General features: G+C 36.7%; 1 protein-coding gene and 1 non-coding gene across 12 annotated transcripts in view; one reads left to right on the plus strand and one right to left on the minus strand.

The window, feature by feature from the left end:
• LOC125648853 (phosphofurin acidic cluster sorting protein 2-like) overlaps window positions 1–20,847 on the minus strand; it is a 328,050-nt gene that overhangs the window by 52,301 nt on the left and 254,902 nt on the right. For all 11 annotated transcript variants that reach the window (XR_008802948.1, XR_007360461.1, XR_007360460.2 and 8 more), the window contains 2 exons: window positions 16,358–16,502; window positions 15,981–16,219 (listed from right to left, as the gene is read on the minus strand). Coding sequence is in view for 8 of the 11 variants with exons in the window: in XM_048875849.2 (XP_048731806.1) it covers window positions 15,981–16,219; window positions 16,358–16,502 (384 nt within the window). In the remaining 3 variants the exon portion in view is untranslated. The remainder of the gene's footprint in view (window positions 1–15,980; window positions 16,220–16,357; window positions 16,503–20,847) is intronic.
• On the plus strand, window positions 19,563–19,636 carry Trnat-ggu (transfer RNA threonine (anticodon GGU)). The gene has a single exon. It is a non-coding gene; the product is annotated as a tRNA-Thr (tRNA).

The following is a 20,847-nucleotide window of genomic DNA, read 5'->3' on the forward strand; positions in this document are numbered from 1 at the left end:
ACTTATTATAAAATATTAATAGTTTCTGAGATATTCTCAAAAACATTTGGACCCTTCTGAACCCCTAATTTAAAGGGCCAGCCCGTTTTGCTTGATATCGTAAGAAAGGCCTTGTCATTTGAAACATTTTTTGCTCAACAAGTATTTAGAAATTCTTTACCGTTCTCGAGTTATCTCTACAAGAAATATTTAGGGGCCAAACTGTAGCTCCCTAACGGGGCCACATAGGGAAAAAACGAAATGTACATATTGTTTAGATTATCATTCTGAACAACTTTTGTTCAATAATGCTTTTCAAAATATTTGTCGTTTTCAAGATATGAGGCGTCAATTATTTATGATTTTGGCCCTTAAAATCCCTTATTACGTAACATATGACCTACTTTTTGATTTGATAAGAACAAGCTCGTTTAGATGAACATTTCCGCTTCTTCAATGACTTATTACAAAATATGAATAGTTTCTGAGATATTCTCATAAACCTTTGGACCCTTCTGGGCCCCTAATTTAAAGGGTCAGCCCCTTTTGCTTGATATCGTAAGAAAGGTCATGACGTTTCAAACATTTTTTGTTCAACAAGTATTTAGAAATTCTTTACCGTTCTCGAGTTATTTCTAGAAGTAATTTTTAGGGGCCAAACTGTAGCTCCCTAACGGGGCCACATAGGGTAAAAACGAAATATGCATATTGTTCAGATCATCATTCTGAACAACTTTTGTTCTTTATTGCTTTTCAAAATATTTGTCGTTTTCGAGATACAAGGGGTAAAAAATTTATGGTTTTGGCCCTTAAAATCCCTTATTACGTAACATATGACCTAAATTTTTATATGAATAGATTTGGATTGTTGAGATGAACATTTTTTGTTCTTTGACTTATACCAAAATATTAACGATTTTGGAGATATTTGATCTAGACTTTGAGCCCTTCTAGATCCCTAATTTAAGGGGCTAGCCCCTAAATCTTGATATTTTCGAAAAGATCTCGTAAATGTGCACAACTTTTGTTCTACATGTCTTAACAAAATATTTGCAAGAAAAAAAGATATTGGAGATCAAAGGTCAAAAATCGCCGAAATCGGCGAAACATTTTGGCATCCATTTTTTCAGGTCCAGGCGAGCGTTTAGGCAAATCGCCTCCGGTAAAATCGAATCCCCCACAAATCTTCTAAAATGTTTACTCTATCTTGTGTAGAAATTTCAAGACTCTAGCTTCAAAACTAACGGAGATGTGTGGACAACAAGGCCCTTCAAAAAGTCACTAAAAGAGAGATAACTCCTGACCGGAAGTGACGTCAAGCACGAAATTTTGCAAGCAAAGTCTCGTCACCAAAAGACATCTTTCCTGAAAATTTCGTGAAAATCGATCGAGAAATGGCTGAGAAAAACGCGTGTACTACCAAGGAAAATAATAATAATAATAATAATAATAATAACGAGACACGATCTCGTTGCGAGCAACGAGTAGGTCTTCCGTCCGATTTGTTGATGCACTCGGAGTTAAAAAAAAAAAAAAAAAAGAAGACAAATGAGTCCCAATTTAGTTTCCGACTTTAAGACACTTTAGATATAATCAATTTTTCATATCATAAGCTTCTGAAGCAAAGTTGCGGTGAAATTCGTTTGAAATTCGACTCTCCAGGCGAGCCATAAGGCCCGCGGGCCTATTTCTTGATGTCATTTGTTAGCCCTCTATAGACTCAACAACTTTAGTTCTATATGTCTTTACAAAATATTTACCTGTAAAAAGTTATTGAGATCGACCGATATGGACAAAAAATCGACTCTACAGGCGAGCCATTAGGACCATAGGCCTATTTCTTGATATCAATCGATAGATCTCGATAAACTGAACAACTTTTGTTCAATATGTCCTTACAAAATATTTACCAGTTACAAGTTTTTGAAATCGACTGATCTCGACAAAAATCGACTCTACAGGCGAGCCATGAGGCCCACAGACCCATTTTTTGATATTGATCGATAGGTTATGACACATTGAACAACTTTTGTTCAATAATGCTTTTCAAAAAATATGTCGTTTTAAAGATATGAGGCGTCAAATATTTACGATTTTGGCCCTTAAAATCTCTAATTACGTAACATATGACCTACTTTTTGATTTGATAAGATCAAGCTCGTTGAGATGAACATTTCCGCTTCTACAACTTATTATAAAATATTAATAGTTTCTGAGATATTCTCAAAAACATTTGGACCCTTCTGAACCCCTAATTTAAAGGGCCAGCCCGTTTTGCTTGATATCGTAAGAAAGGCCTTGTCATTTGAAACATTTTTTGCTCAACAAGTATTTAGAAATTCTTTACCATTCTCAAGTTATTTCTAGAAGTAATTTTTAGGGGCCAAACTGTAGCTCCCTAACGGGGCCACACAGGGTAAAAACGAAATATGCATATTGTTCAGATCATCATTCTGAACAACTTTTGTTCTTTATTGCTTTTCAAAATATTTGTCGTTTTCGAGATACAAGGGGTAAAAAATTTATGGTTTTGGCCCTTAAAATCCCTTATTACGTAACATATGACCTAAATTTTTATATGAATAGATTTGGATTGTTGAGATGAACATTTTTTGTTCTTTGACTTATACCAAAATATTAACGATTTTGGAGATATTTGATCTAGACTTTGAGCCCTTCTAGATCCCTAATTTAAGGGGCTAGCCCCTAAATCTTGATATTTTCGAAAAGATCTCGTAAATGTGCACAACTTTTGTTCTACATGTCTTAACAAAATATTTGCAAGAAAAAAGATATTGGAGATCAAAGGTCAAACATCGCCGAAATCGGCGAAACATTTTGGCATCCATTTTTTCAGGTCCAGGCGAGCGTTTAGGCAAATCGCCTCCGGTAAAATCGAATCCCCCACAAATCTTCTAAAATGTTTACTCTATCTTGTGTAGAAATTTCAAGACTCTAGCTTCAAAACTAACGGAGGAGATGCGTGGACAACAAGGCCCTTCAAAAAGTCACTAAAAGAGAGATAACTCAATTTCAAGACTCTAGCTTCAAAACTAACGGAGGAGATGCGTGGACAACAAGGCCCTTCAAAAAGTCACTAAAAGAGAGATAACTCCTGACCGGAAGTGACGTCAAGTACGAAATTTTGCAAGCAAAGTCTCGTCACCAAAAGACATCTTTCCTGAAAATTTCGTGAAAATCGATCGAGAAATGGCTGAGAAAAACGCGTGTACTACCAAGGAAAATAATAATAATAATAATAATGAAGAAGAAGAACGCGAACAATAATAGTAAGGTCTTCCGCAGGAGACGGAAGACCTTAATAATAAAAATAATAATAATAATGAAGAAGAAGAACGCGAACAATAATAGTAAGGTCTTCCGCAGGAGACGGAAGACCTTAATAATAATAAGAAACAGAGTAAAACCAATATGTTCCCAAACTTCGTTTGGGGAACATAATAATAATAATAATAATAAGAAACAGAGTAAAAACAATATGTTCCCAAACTTTGTTTGGGGAACATAACTAGACACTCATTACTAGTAATGAGTAGGTCTTCCGTTAGACCACTTCCGGTAAAGAGCTTTCTATTCCTACGAAAACCATTTAAATGTATCAGAAAATGTGCCTTAACAATGAATGAGAAATGTATTATCGAATTTTTTACTCCTTTCTCGTAACTTCCGGTGACGACCGGAAGTACTATTCAGATGCGTTTTCCTATAAATGACATCGATTCTTTACTGTCTATATTCCCTGAAAATTTCACGTCTCTATCTGAAAGAGTTCTCAACAAAAACAAGTAGACTAAAGAAAGAAAAAGTAGCAGGTTACTACCGACCGGAAGTCAATTTTGAAAAACAAAATTATCAAAACTCTAGAAGTTGATACTTTTATTAAGACATGTGAAAATCATATGAAAGACTTCAAATATAAGCGAGATTTATGGGGACAAAGAGACGAAAAGTAAAAAGATATTTTATCAAGAAACCGGAAGTAGTCCTTTTGACCACCGACAGACTCAATATTATTTTGACACTTTGAAAGAGAGTTGATAAACTAGTATAGGTTTCAATTTAAAAGAAAAAGTTTGAAATTTGCGATTCTTTCCATCACTTCCGGTGACGACAGGAAGTGACGGTCGACATGTTCAACCCCCTACTGCACGCTTACAAACGGAGATTGATCATTCCTGAATATATGATGAACCTATATTTTACCTTTTCCAAGAAAAGTGCTGGACAAAATTCCTTTTGAGAAACAGAAAATCGGCCATATTTTCCGACCGGAAGTGAATTTTGTAAAACAAAAATACCTATAGCAAGGTCATTTCATAAGACATTATTCCTGAAAATTTCAAGAAAATATATCCAGCCATCTCTGAGAAATCACTAGAAGAAATTAGAAAATCGACATTTTTTCAAATACTTTCGGTATAGACCGGAAGTGACGGACGAAAAAATTGAATGCATGTGTACAATGGACTAATGCTAGTTGATCAACTCTACAAGTTTCAAACGTCTATCTATATTCATTATTGAGAAACTGAAAAAACAAGGTTTGAATATGTCCACCCCATATCTCACGACCGGAAGTGAATTTTACAAAAATATTTAAATATAATCTAGACAATTATATTGTCTCTAACATACGTAAAATTCAAATCATTAACTTGTTTTATGACCGAGATTTATGGCACTGAAAAATGAGAGAATGAATAATCTTTCTTTGATATAACCGGAAGTTGGAGTTTCAACTTCCGGTGGGGTCAACATTTTTTGAAAATTACAACAAGACCTAGTAAACCGATATAGGTTTCAATTTGAAAGAAAAAAGTTTGAAATTTATGAATTATCAATCACTTCCGGTGACGACCGGAAGTGACGGCCAACATTCTTAACCCCCTGCTGCACGCCTACAAAGTGAGATCTATTAACTCTGAAAATTTGGTGACTCTATCTTTTACCGTTTCTGAGAAAAACGCTGGACAACGAAAACAGCTGATAAGCCGTATTTGCCGACCGGAAGTAAATTTTACAAAAATATTTGACGTTACTCTAGACATTTATAGTGACTATAATATATGTAAAACTCAACTCATTAACTAGTTTCATGACCGAGATTTATGGCACTGAAAAATGAGATAATGAATAGTCTTTATTTGATATAACCGGAAGTTGAAGATTCAACTTCCGGTGGGGTCAACATTTTTTGAGAATTAGAACGAGAACTAGTAAACCGAAATAGGTTTCAATTTGAAAGAAAAAAGTTTGAAATTCATGATTCCTTTAATCACTTCCGGTGACGACCGGAAGTGAAGGCCAACATTCTTAACCCCCTACTGCACGCCTACGAAGTGAGATCTATTAACTCTGAAAATTTGGTGACTCTATCTTTTACCGTTTCTGAGAAAAACGCTGGACAAGATATCTTGTAAAAAGACGAAAATTGGACATATCTTGCGAACGGAAGTGAATTTTGAAAAAATGAAAAAAATGCCTCGAGGTACCATCGTTCTCTATAACCTGTGAAAGTTTCAGGAAAATCCATCCAACGGTCTAGGAGACGAAAGGGAAAAAAAAAAAAATAATAATAATAATAATAATAATAATAATAAACAGTAGAATCACTAGAAGGTCTTCCGTTGGAAACGGAAGACCTTAATAATAATAATGAAGAAGAAGAACGCGAACAATAATAGTAAGGTCTTCCGCAGGAGACGGAAGACCTTAATAAGAAACGGAGCAAAAACAATATGTCTCCGACACTGTGTTCGGAGACATAAGAAGAAATGGAGCAAAAACAATATGTCTCCGACACTTTGTGTTCGGAGACATAATAAGAAACGGAGCAAAAACAATATGTCTCCGACACTTTGTGTTCGGAGACATAATAATAAGAAGAAGAAAATAAGAATAACGAGCTATAACTGTGTTGGGATGCCAACACAAATGTCTCCGAACACCTCCCCATGTCAGAAATGGTTTTTGATACCAGATATGCACTCAGGATCCTCTAAAAACCCTAGAAACTAAATTTGGTTGAAATCCGACGGACTTGTAATTTGGCCGCCATTTTCTTCAATGGCGGCCATTTTGAAACATTTGAAAATAGATTGGGAGGAAATACTGATGCTAAAAAAGAAGAGTGGACCCTTAGTTGACCCCATAACCCAAATGCTGTAGAGATTTTAACACTTTGAAATATTTCGGTATATGGCCGCCATTTTGAAAATGGCGGCTCATAAAAATTTTTTTATGGTGGAAATGGACTCGAGGTCACTAAATTACCATAGAAATAGAATTTGGTTGAAATCCGACCTTGAGTTTTTGACGTTTTTTGGCCGCCATCTTGAAACGGCGGCCATTTTGAAAATTTGAAAAGTTGAATGCACTCCTCCTAGTGACCCCCTATCAGCTCACAAAGTTTGAAGTGGATCTGTCGAAGCACTTTCACAAAATCGGTCGGACAAATTTCTCACTAAAGAAGAGGAATAATAAGAATAAGAAGAAAATAATAATAAGAATAACGAGCTATAACTGTGTTGGGATGCCAACACAAATGTCTCCGAACACCTCCCCATGTCAGAAATGCTTTTTGATGCCAGATATGCACTCCAAATCCTCCAAAAACCCTAGAAACTAAGTTTGGTTGAAATCCGACGGACTTGATTTTTGGCCGCCATTTTCTTCAATGGCGGCCATTTTGAATCATTTGAAAATAGATTGGAAGGAAATACTGACGCTAGAAATGAACTGTGGACCCTCCAATTACCCCAGAAACCAAATGTTGTAGAGATGTTAACATTTTCAAATATTTTGGTATATGGCGGCCATTTTGAAAATGGCGGCTCAAAATCTTTTTTTGTGGGTGGGAATGAACTCGGGGTCACCAAATTACCCTAGAATTTGAATTTGGTTGAAATCCGACAAGCTTGAGTTTTTGACGTTTTTTGTCGCCATTTTGAAACGGCGGCCATTTTGAAAATTTGAAAAGTTGATTGCACCCCTCCTCATGACCCCCTATCAGCTCACAAAGTTTGAAGTGTATCTGTCGAAACACTTTCATAAAATCGAGCGGACAAATTTCTCTGGAAAGAAGAGGAATAAAAAGAAGCAGAAGAAAATAAGAATAACGAGCTATAACTGTGTTGGGATGCCAACACAAATGTCTCCGAACACCTCCCCATGTTAGAAATGCTTTTTGATGCCAGATATGCACTCAGGATCCTCAAAAAACCCTAGAAACTAAGTTTGGTTGAAATCCGACGGACTTGATTTTTGGCCGCCATTTTCTTCAATGGCGGCCATTTTGAAACATTTGAAAATAGATTGGAAGGAAATACTGATGCTAGAAATGAACTGTGGACCCTCCAATTACCCCAGAAAGCAAATGTTGTAGAGAATTTAACATTTTCAAATATTTCAGTATATGGCGGCCATTTTGAAAATGTCGGCTCAATTTTTTTTTTTAAGGGTGGGAATGAACTCGGGGTCACCAAATTACCCTACAAATAAAATTTGGTTGAAATCCGACAACCTTGATTTTTTGACGTTTTTGGCCGCCATTTTGAAACGGCGGCCATTTTGAAAATTTCGAAAGTTGATTGCACCCCTCCTCATGACCCCCTATCAGCTCACAAAGTTTGAAGTGGATCTGTCGAAGCACTTTCATACAATCGAGCGGACAAATTTCTCAGGAAAGAAGAGGAATAAGAAGAAGAAGAAGAAGAAAAAAAGAATAATAAGAAACGGAGCAAAAACAATATGTCTCCAACACTTTGTGTTCGGAGACATAATAATAAGAAATGGAGCAAAAACAATATGTCTCCGACACTTTGTGTTCGGAGACATAATAATAAGAAACGGAGCAAAAACAATATGTCTCCGACACTTTGTGTTCGGAGACATAATAAGAATAATAAGAAACGGAGCAAAAACAATATGTCTCCGACACTTTGTGTTCGGAGACATAATAAGAAACGGAGCAAAAACAATATGTCTCCGACACTTTGTGTTCGGAGACATAATAAGAATAATAAGAAACGGAGCAAAAACAATATGTCTCCAACACTTTGTGTTCGGAGACATAATAAGAAACGGAGCAAAAACAATATGTCTCCGACACTTTGTGTTCGGAGACATAATAATAACTAGAAATTATCTCGTTGCGAGCAACGAATAGGTCTTCCATCCAATTCCTGACGAGATATGATCTTGACTGGGAGAATTCAATTAGTAAAGAACGACTATACATGAAAGAAATAAACACTGAAACATGTAAGACATGATTTATCAATTATAAACAATTTCGGTTTTGTTTCATTCACTTTCAAGTATCTCGGGAGTCCATAAAACGACTAAAAATTCCACATTGACAGCGTTGGAACCCACACTAAAAATTTCCATGAAAAATACTGATTTTTGGGACAACTTCCGGTTTCGAACAACCAACTTCCGGTGGAAATGGCATGACTTTTTACACTTTATCAAATAATGTTATGAGCATTAGAATTTAGCAAAATGAAAAATTACATATTTTTAAGGTACTTCCGGTGGATGACGAAAGTGACGGCAACAAAATTGAAACACGTATGTCACATCTACACATCATGAGCTAACATTCCTCAAAGTTTCAAGACTCAATCTTTGACTATTTATGAGAAAACGTTTGCCTGGAGAAAAAAAAGACCCCGGAAATCGTAGACATTTAACGAACGGAAGTGAATTGGAAAAAACAATAATTCACTATACTCTAAAGGTGGATAATGTCAATTATACATGTGAAAATCATATCATACACTTGATTTATAAGCGAGAGATATGATAGCAAAGAAGTAACCATTTTTCGAAGTTTTTCTCTAAAAACCGGAAGTTGCTGGTTAAACTTCCGGTAAGTCTAACATTTTCTGAAACGCAGAAAGAGACCTAATTAACCTATGCAAGTTTTGTTTTAAAAGCATAAATTTGAAATTCAACGTTTCTTTTGTTCACTTCTGTTGACGGCCGGAAGTAACGGATCGCAATGATAAACCTTATTACAGAGCTACAAGTCACCATCTATCATCCCTGAAAGTTTGAATACTCAATCTTTAACCGTTTATGAGAAAACGCCCGGACAAAATGTCATTTGAAAAACAGAAATTCGGCCGTAACTTGCTACCGGAAGTGAATTTTGAAATAGTGTTTAAGGGTACTCTTGATATTGATAATGTCAATAATATCTGTAAATATCGTATTAAAAACTTGATAAATAAGTGAGATATACGAGGACAAAGAAAAACTATTTTTCCGAAGTTTTTCTCTAAAAACCAGAAGTTGCTGGTTAAACTTCCGGTAAGTCTAACATTTTCTGAAACGCCGAAAGAGACTTAATTAATCTATGCAAGTTTTGTTTTAAAAGTATAAATTTGAAATTTGACGTTTCTTTTGTTCACTTCCGGTGCCAGCCGGAAGTGACGGATCGCAATGATAAACCTTATTACAGAGCTACAAGTCACCATCTATCATCCCTGAAAATTTCAAGACTCAATCTTTAACTGTTTATGAGAAAACGCCCGGACAAAATGTCATTTGAAAAACGGAAATTCGGCCATAACTTGCGACCGGAAGTGAATTTTCAAAAATTGAAATAGTGGTATAAACTTCAGATGGCAACGCATCAACCCTAAAAATTTGGAGCAAATCGATCAAGCTATCTCCGAGAAATCCTCTGCACAAAATCGGTAAGGAAAAAAAACGAGAGGTCCAAGGGCCTAAAATCGCTCTTCTGATAAATTGTACAACCCCACCATTTCTATTCTTAGCCTCTTAGTATTCTAAATCTTTAGTTAAATCCTAAGAATTCAAAAAAAGTAGGTCAATGTGACCTACTTTTTGGTTTACACATTTTGAGAACCCAAGAAATATCAACTGACAAAGTTTGATGATTTTAAGCCAATTAGTATCTGAATATTGAAATATAGCTGTCAAATTCCAATCGTAGGTCATGGTGACCTACTTTTTGGTCAGCGAAGTCCGAACATGCAAGACCCATCAACTGACAAAGTTTGATGACTGTAGGTCAAATAGTATCTGAAATATATGAATATAGCCATCAAATTCCAAAGTAGGTCAAGGTGACCTACTTTTTGGTCGACACACTCCGTAGACTCAAGATGCATCAACTGTCAAAGTTTGATGATTGTAGGTCAATTAGTGACTGAAATATATAAATATAACTGTCAAATGCCAAAAGTAGGTCACAGTGACCTACTTTTTGGTCGATACACTCCGAAGACTCAAGATGCATCAACTGACAAAGTTTGTAGGTCAAATAGTGTCTGAAATATAGTAATTTAGCTGTCAAATACCAAAAGTAGGTCACAGTGACCTACTTTTTGGTCGACACAAACTGAAGACTGAAGACGCATCAACTGACAAAGTTTGATGATCCTAGGGTTTACAGTGCCCAAAATATGCATCTAAAATTGAAAATGTGAAATTTGAATATCTGCAAAATTCAAAAACTAGGTCACTGTGACCTACTTTTTTTATAAATATGTTTCAAGGCCTCAAGATGCATCAACTTATAATATTTGATGATTCTAAACCTCTCGGTATTTGAAATAACAACTTAAAATATATCTATAAATGATAAGCCATAAAATTCAGAAAGTAGGTCACGGTGACCTATTTTTCAGTTGACGCATTTCAAGGTCCCATGATCCACCAACTGACAAGTTTTGATGATCATAGGCTTCAAAGTGTCCAAGATATGCATCAAAATTAATTTTAAAATAAATACCTCCAAAATTCAAAAAGTAGGTCACCGTGACCTACTTTTGAGACAACTTGACACAAGGTCCTAAGATGCATCAACTGTCAAAATTTGATGATCCTAGTCCTTATAATGACTAAAATATCAAAGATTTAAGGAAATATAAATTTAGGTCAACTTTGAAGTGACCTTGAGACCACGCCCTTTGCCCCAGGGTAATGCCTTGAACAATTTTTAATCTACAACATATCCTCATCCGTATGTGTAAGTTTGGTGATAAGATGCCCAGTGGTTCTTGAGAAGAAGATTTTTTAGCAACCACTACTTTTGTTTGTATTTTCCTGATTATCTCCCCTTGTTAAAGGGTCACATCCCTCTATTTAGCATGTATGAAAGCCCTTGGGCCAATGATACCCTGTAACAAATTTGAAAAAAATTGGCTAAGGGGTTCTTGAGTTATAGCCCTTTTTCTAAAAAGTTTACGCACACCGCACAAATGGCCATAGCATTAGCTCTTTGAGCCTTCGGCTCAGAAGAGCTAAAAAGAATAATAATAAGAAAAGTGAAAAATCAACAATAGAATAATAGAAGGTTCTTCCGCTGAAGACGGAAGACCCTAATAATAATAATAAAAAACAGAGTGAAAACAATATGTTCCCAAACTTTGTTTGGGGAACATAATAATACAATATGGAGTAAATCTGTTGTTTATTGATGCTCGATTTTGATCTTACCGAAGAAATAATTCAAGTTTCGATAATTTTTGAATAAAAAAATATGCCTGTTTGTTTCTTCAATACGTAATTTTAGTCTTGAATCACCCTTATGGAAATTTCCAGAATGATGTGCATTACATCACTATAGAGATGCTTAGGTCTACAAGCAATCGCACATTCTTGGGCCTTTCCGGCAAGCCGAGAAATTGTGACTGGTTTACAATATGATCCACATAAAATTGTGTAGGTGTTCAGTGTTAGTTAAACTTATCATACTTTTGACTATAGGCCCATATATTTATTGTTTTATGAAGAACTTCAACGAAGGACACCCCCCCCCCCTTCAAGACCATGCAACGATCTGACACATCGATAAATTCTTAAATACGATATTCATCTGATATTTTCGATGTCCTTAAATTTTTCCTGTGATTATAGAAGTCACTGTTACGACTTCTTGTAATAATTTATTAACAGTTACCGGTACTGATATGTACAAACGCATGGATAAATACTAAAAATTATTTATTTTGGTTGACCATGTTTTGTGACGACACAGATCAGGAAAGGAAGTAATAAATCGAAAACTGCATGTCCAATATGTCAGATATTGAATGGTCCGGGGCTGTTCTGGGAAGTTTGCACCTTATAACGTTAAAGTTGAAACATTACAAAATTGGGTTGTACAGTACCTGACAATGACCAAGAAATCAGGCTACAGTACTGTTTTACAATATAGCATTATGTTTTAATTGATTATTATGTTTGACGAGAAGAACGACATGTATTCATAATTTTGCCTTTAAATTGTCGCACTGGACAAAAACTACCATTATAAACACATTCGCAACACTGAGTTTCAAATTTTGAAATTATGAATGACCGTTTATTTTGTCTTTGGTCAACTATTTGGCAAGATGGATTACAATTGCATTCGTAAAATCACTATCTAATTTTCAATACGGAGAGAGATCATTTATGTTACATACAAAAAATTTAATTTGGAGCTCCATGTGACTTCCTAATAATCAAGTTTTATTTACTGTATATGATATCAATACATATGTAAGACTCTACAGTGCGATGGTCGCTCCAAAGTGCGATGGTCACGCCAAAGTGCGATGGTTTGTTAACGTTATGGACGCCAAAGTGCGATGGTCACCCCAAAGTCCGATGGTGCGGAGTTCAATAATGTTTGTGATGTCACGTCATTGAGATGTCATTCTTAACGTCTTTCAAAATAAAACCGAAGAAATGCAACATGGACGACAGCAACGGCAAGGTTTACACTGTTGAGGATAGTGAGAATGGCAAAGTACATGTACATTTGTTGTCAAACTATCTACTTGTACTTACAGTATGGATCATGGGTGTTGTAATGTAATTTTCTTTTATCTAAAACACTTTTCTGGCCGGACATGACCTTCACTGATGTTTTCATTAAAACGTTTTGGAATGTACGCGGTAAGTTACATGTCATTAACACTCACATCGCATGGCTGTATCGCATTGTTAAAAACTACCAGGAACTAAAGAATACCAAGGGGGCGAGGAATGCAGAATTCGTGTGTTTTAAAATATATGAATTTCCCAAAATTTGTAACTTGAGCATAGGTTAGCATTCTCTGAATGAACGTTAAAAAATAAAATGTAAAAATCATTCTGATCTACATCACTTTGTTCCAACTAGATCTGACGACATAATTTTATTTTTCATCTATTGTGACGTCATGTCAGGGTTCATGTGATGTAGGCTAAACTCCATAGTAAAGTTAGGATTTTTCTAACTTCAAGCCCGATCCCTAAAGCTTACAGCAATCAATGAAAGTGGTTTTTAGTTATTTGAAGCTTTAATGTTTTAAACTGTTTTTCAAAAACTACCCCGTGATATTTCTTGAAATGGTAATCTAGTAATGTAAATGGTGAATGAAACATGTTTGTAGAGATAGGAATTTTAGACACCATTTTCCAATATGCCTTTTTTCAAGGTTTTTAATCTAGAGGGGGTCATTGGGCTCTCAAATTATCTGATACCCTATCTACTTCTTATGTCAAATGATTGCTGGAGTGTAAAAGTAAAACATTGAAATGTTTGAAAAATCTGAAAGTTTTTGAAAACACAAATTTCTGGATATCATAAGTAGGCTATGGTTAGTCAAAATCTGACTACTATACGCGCATTTTCATCACCTTGAAACCAAGAGCATGGTTCAGTAGATGAAAAATTATTGAAAACAGTCAAATGCAATACATTTTCTTTAATTCATTTGAAAGAAACATATTTCTATCGTTTAAATAAAGACAGTGCCTTAAAATGTATGTATATCAAGACTGCTTGTTTTAAAGTGATGTGTTCTATTTTTAGAAGTGGCTGTACTCTGGGAAAGGCCGCTTAACATGCATATTTTTCTACAGGAATTTGGTCAATATATATCCTCGACAAAATACATGCAAATTTTGATAGAAATCTGAAGGTTTTTCAATATCAAGATATGGTATAGGGAATTACCTTAAATTTGACACCGGAAGTAAAGAAATCGGATATACTTCAATGACAAAGAGAACTTAACATGTCTTCAATAAAAATTACATATGTTGAAAAAAATATCAAGAGAGATAACTCTTGAGAACTTTTATTTAGAAAAGCAACTTTTAAGCTCCAAAAAATCCCTTAAGGGGTCAAAATAGTGACCCACAGCCACAAATCTTTAGATTGCCATTTTGTTGTTTAATTCAAATCACGAAAGAGTTTGGAAATCCGAAGCCAAATAAAAAAGTTACGGATAGAAGACTGTTTCTTATTTTGGCCCCTACAGATCCCCAATTCCTTTCAGGATTCATTCCAAAATCCTTTCCTCTGTGCGACATGGTATAGACATATTTAAGATAAACAAGAGGTACTGTGAGCAATGCTCACTAGGAATACCCCACGCTTACCCCAATCTCCCAAAGGGTGTTGTTAATAGGTATAAATTACCTCTTTCCTGAGTCTCATGGTGATACACCCATGTCTTATGGTATGACTATGTCAAAACCCTATAATCAATTTTGACCTTGAGGTCAAAGTTTAAGGTCATATAGAGGTCATGCAGGTAATCGACACATCGTCTCATGGTGATACACTCATGTGTCAAATATGGTATGCCTATGTCAAAGAACAAAGAAGTTATGGCCCAGACAAGAATCCATTGTAAAAAACCTTTAATTTTGACCTTGAGGTCAAGGGTCAAGGTCATATAGAGGTCATGAAGGTACTCGACACACCGTCTCATGGTGATCCACCTGTGTGCCAAATATGGTATGCCTAAGTCAAAGAACAAAGAAGTTATGGCCCGGACACGAATCTGCACAGACAGACGGACAGACAGTGATTCCTATATACCCCCCAGAACTTCGTTCGGGGGGTATAATAATCAACTGTACCTATAGTCTACATGACAATCAGCTGTACGTAGTCTAGATATGACAATCAACTGTACGTAGTCTACATGACAATCAGCTGTATGTAGTCTACATGATAATCAGCTGTACATAGTCTACATATGACAATCAGCTGTATGTAGTCTACGTATGACAATCAGCTGTATGTAGTCTACATATGACAATCAGCTGATGTAGTCTACATATGACAATCAGCTGTACATAGTCTACATATGACAATCAGTTGTATGCAGTCTACATATGACAATCAGCTGTAGGTAGTCTACATGACAATCAGCTGTACATAGTCTACATGATAATCAGCTGTACATAGTCTACATATGACAATCAGCTGTACAGTCTACGTATGACAATCAGCTGTATGTAGTCTACATATGACAATCAGCTGTATGTAGTCTACGTATGACAATCAGCTGTATGTAGTCTACATATGACAATCAGCTGTATGTAGTCTACGTATGACAATCAGCTGTACATAGTCTACATGACAATCAGTTGTACATAGTCTACATATGACAATCAGCTGTATGTAGTCTACGTATGACAATCAGCTGTATGTAGTCTACGTATGACAATCAGCTGTATGTAGTCTACGTATGACAATCAGCTGTATGTAGTCTACATATGACAATCAGCTGTATTTAGTCTACATGACAATCACTGAATCAGCTGTATGTATCCGGCTGTAGAATTTCCATGGAAAAAATTGTCCATGGAATAGGCTGGAGTATTTGGACTACTTTTCCAGCCTTTTTCCATGGAGAAATTTTGTGAAACTCAACAAGCATTGTCCATGGAAAAGATGCAAGGCTGAACAACGTCCATGGAGACAGGCTGGACAATGTCCATGGAATCCATGGAGGCAGACTGGACATTGTCCATGGAATCCATGGAGGCAGACTGGACATTGTCCATGGAATCCATGGAAGCAGGCTGGACAATGTCCATGGAAGTACTAGTGGGCTGGAAATTGTTCAGGGGAAAAATGTCACATTGTCTATTCAATACTTAGATCCATCTGTCTGTTGAGAACTCCTATAAGTCTACAATCAGGTGTACATACATGTATAAGATAGACTTACTGATGTGTTTTTTCTCCTTAGTGACTACTACCATGGAGAAAGCATTAAGGTCGACAGGATTCTGAGCCAGGCGTTGGACCTGTAGCGAGCGGAATGTTGTCTTCAGTGTACACTTATTACCATCCTTCTTACTGGCCTTGTCCATTTTATCAGCACTGTCAGACTTTGTGACCGTCGTCCAGTAGTCCACCTGTAGCTCTACGAACTCTCCTGATGGGGTCACAGCCACTGGCAAGTTGCTTTGGTTATAAAATAGTAAAAGAGGGTAAAATGAAATAAGGTCTACCCATTATCAAGAATTAGTTCAGCTATACATCAATGGAAGTGACCGAAAATTTACCAGAATTGAAATTTTAATTATGACACCCTGTTGATACCTATTAGGTGCCACATTTACATTCGGAGAGCTGGGCGGTGTTGAGAAATCTATTTTTGGCTTTTCCAGACTGGCAAGATTGTTGGGAGGAGAACTGGATAAGGAAGGGGAGTTGAACATTGTGTTACCAGTGTCGTCAAAGTCCACTGTAAAACAAACAAACTCTCATGACTCAAAGACCTGTGTTTTAATGTGGAATTATATAAGCTCATCTATGCGTTGATGCCCCTGAGATTGAAGATAGGCATCTTTTCAAGCCAAGGGTTTTCAGTCATCTACGAGGGCCTCATATCTTCCCCTTTGTAGGCAGAGTAGCAGACCAAAAAATCCTTCGCTTTAAAAGTTGAAAGATTGCAGCATATTGTTTTTGGCCTGTTTGTCTGTCTACAACTTTAATGGTCATAACTGTTTTACTATAAAAGGTACAGACTTCATACATGGAGAACTGAGAGGTCATTGAGGTCAAGCTATATGACAAATAAGGTCACGGTCATCTATTAAGGTCAAGTTGTCGAAGCTGAACTTGGCAACACTCAGAAGCATAGTGTTTCATTCTTTTATGTTTGTATATAACCATATTCAATTTATTTTTAAATAAACATTACAAGTGCATTACTTTCAATAGCTCGAAATTCAAGGGACCTTGATAAAACTTCGAGATATCGAGAGTTTGCAAGATTGAATGTTGAATTAAATTTGGAAATTAAATGTCCGACCATTATGGTTAAGATTTTATAGTAACTGAAAGTGTATATTTACAACATCCTGAGATGAAATTATTTATTGGCATGTCTTTAAATTACTTAGAATTTTTCTAAAAATTACTGTCTTCTTATCAAAACAAACTTTTCAAAATTACATGGCATGTACAGCTATACATTCAAAGTAAAAATTGTACAATTAAACAATTACTAGATGAAACCTAGCACAAGCGTAGGAAATCAGAATTAAATAATATTGCATAGAGTAAGGACTTTTTAATGCGTGTTTGAATTGTATGTTATATTTATTGATATGCATGTACAGTATAAATAAAGCTTGTTTATTAAAAAGTCACTTGGAGCTCCAAATTAAATGTTCTTTATGTATCATAAATGATCTCTCTCCCTGTTGAAAATTAGATAATAATTTTACAAATGCAATCAAAATCTGTCATGCCGAATAATTGACCAAAGACAAAATAAACTGTCGTTAATAATTTCAATACTTGAAACTCAGTATTGCAAATGTGTTTATAATAGAAGTTTTTGTCCAGTGTGACAATTTAAGGTAAAAATTACGAATACGAGTAAAACTCGAATATAGCGAACACGGATATAGCGAAATTATGGCTATAGCGAAGTGAAAGTGATTTCCCCAGCAAATTCTTTACATATTTTATATGAAAATCTGTGTCTATAATGAACACGGATATTAGTGTTGAAAAATCGGAAAAATTTCATAATCGATAATAATCGGAAGAACTGTATCGATCATGCAATGATCGATATAATTGGTATTTACATGTAGTTAATAAATGTTTATTATTTTTGGGGTTATTTCTATTTAGTTTTATGGATATGTGCAGCATATACACACTAGCTGGTGTCACTGAATTCCCACTTTTGAATGTAGAGTCCACTCTGGCTCTTCCCCGCAAATGTCTTCATGTAAAAGTGGGATTAATACAGATTAATTTGCCTTCATGCCAGATTAATCTCATTTAATTGACGGAAGAACTGTTTCCAATGTTGGCCGATCTAAAAATCGAACGAATTAATCAAAACCAAAGCCATCACAGTACGAGTTAATGTGCACATAGCACTTCCTTTTCCGTCCCAGACACGAGCAGATTAGCACTGAAACATAGCAGATGCTCTCTAAGAATTTTCCATCGACATCATCATCATGCCTCACAATCGGAGAATTTCCCATCGACATCATGAGAAGTACTACTCGGTTCTGTGGTGTAGTGGTTATCACGTTTGCTTTACACGCAGAAGGTCAGATTAGCACTGAAACATAACAGCCGCTCTCTAAGAATTTTCCATCGACATCATGGTCATGCCTCACAATAGGAGAATTTTCCACACCAATTCGGGAATGCATCGCCGAGGAAACAGGCTCTCTATTGGGTGAGTCAGAAACCAATTTTTTGCTACCTCCAGCTCCAGTCAACAAAATATTCCCACATACCCCAATTGGCGCCCACGGACTACATAGCAGATGCTCTCTAAGAATTCAATTGGCGCCCACGTGCCACAATATAAAATCAAAATATTCCCACATACAACGCTAAAAGTAGTGCCGAAATCAGGGCTCGCCATTTCATAAATCTAATTCAAACCCCGAGTTTTTTCAACCCAATTGGCGCCCACGTGCCACGTAAAATCTGGGAGGGTATATATATTCATCGGTCTATCCTTTGAAATCTGCGTGGGAAATCTAGGATCCCATGGACACGCTCGGTCAGATTCATATACAGTGTTTTACTAAATTCATCATAACAAATAGAGCCATGTACTCTACTATTCCTCAGATCTCCATTCTTTCCGGTCATGAGGGTCGGCAGTAGAGAGCTTCCACTCCCTATGATCTTTCTCCGTCAGCTCTCTCCAAAATAGCATTGGCCGACCAACTCTATGTCTCCCAGGAACTTGTATATTTGAGTGCACTTTACGATGCTAGTATACTATACAGCTATATATATATACCTACTACATTTGGTGCCGTTGACCACCCCTGCAGGGCTCGAATTAACATATGCACGTCAGTCTGTGACTGGTTAAAAGTCTGGCGGACTGACCGACATTTGTTTTAGTCAGTCTGATGGGACTGGTTAATTTTCTAATGCTTCATTTTGGAAAATATACTTATGAAATCTTATACACACATCTGGCATCCTTTTGTAGATATCAGATGAACCCGATTAATAAACATTAATCTCACACAAGTGTTACAATATTGTCAGAGACATATTGAGTTAAATTTCATTTTATAATTTAAACATCTGTTGGACTGGTAATTTTCTGCGGACTGGTTGAAATTATACCCCATCAGTCCACCTGGACTGGTGAAATAAAAAGTTCGCTTCAAGCCCTGTCTTGGTCTTGCAGGTGAAGGTCCTGTCAGGGGCCAGAAGAATCTGGGTTATGTGTCTTCGAGGGCGAAGACTGTTTAAGGCAGGAGGAATGTAGTAATTAGGGCTATGCGGTCCGTGGATATCGACCTGGATAGCTCAGTGGTTAGAGCACCTGTCTGGTAGTGCAGGGGGTCCTTGGTTCGATTCCCGGTCCAGACAAAGAGTTTCTCCCCTCTCCTATATATACTAATACATTATATATTTACTACATTTGGTGCTGTTGACTACCCCTGGTCTTGCAGTCGCAGGTCCTGTCAGGGGTCAGAATCTGGGTTGTGTCTTCGAGGGCGAAGACTGTTTAAGGAGGGAGGAATGTAGTAATTGGGCTATACGGACCGTGAATGTCGGCCTGGATAGCTCGGTGGTTAGAGCACCTGACTAGTAATGCAGGGGTTCCCGGTACAGCCGAAGCAAGTTTCTCCTCTCACCTATACATAATTCAATATATATATACTACAAATTTGTTGGTACTCCCGTAGCTGAGCTTTGCAACACATCTTTATAATCATCTAACACAGGGTTTGTTGTCCCCTATCCTGGGGGAAAGTATCCCCTGAGTAATGGAGGAACATCATATCGATGTATGTGGCGGGTCCGTAGAGATGGATGGGAGGGTTGTGGGCATATCTGGCTCGTGGTTTCCCTGCCCAGCCATTATGCATAGTGGTGGGCGCAATGTTGGGTAGACAGGTTGTCTACAAATGTATGCCATGTAGAGCATGTTATCAAGTAAAAAATGTTGGGTAGACAGGTTGTCTGCAAATGCATGCCATGTAAGGCAAAGTTTTCGATTGGGGTCATAGCAAAGCCTGCAGCCTTGGGGCCCTCTCCACCTCTCATAACAGGAGGGGAGACTTAGTACTGGAGTACTTGGGTAGAGAAGTACTACTAACCAGAAGCAATCACCGGGAAACGGGTATACAGATGTGCTCTCAACAATCTCGGACCCAAATGTCTAGTACCACCTAAATTTGGGATCCTTGGCACCTGCGCCCAACGCAGGGCCACTGGTTTTGCCCGGTACTTATTAGTTGGTATACCAGCTATCCCTTCTGGACCCAGTTTTTTATTGTATATCCCACAATGTTGCCGTTTCAATGCCAATTCCCTAATGTCCATCACAGTTCAGAACAGATGTTGTACCCTTTTGATTAGTGTTAAGAGTAAAATTTCATTAATATCTATTATAGCTAAAGTTCAATCAAATTCCAGAATGTTCAGCAATGATAGATTAAATCACCTGCACATAATTGACTCTGACAGCTCACTCCCCATTTTGTTATTCTAATCTGAAACTCTCTAGCTTTTGTCTCTGTATAATTATTATGCTTGTCACCTTATCAATGTTAAAGTTAATTGGCTCACATCCT

Source organism: Ostrea edulis, chromosome 5 (assembly GCF_947568905.1).
Source record: "Ostrea edulis chromosome 5, xbOstEdul1.1, whole genome shotgun sequence".
NCBI classification, from domain to species: domain Eukaryota; kingdom Metazoa; phylum Mollusca; class Bivalvia; order Ostreida; family Ostreidae; genus Ostrea; species Ostrea edulis.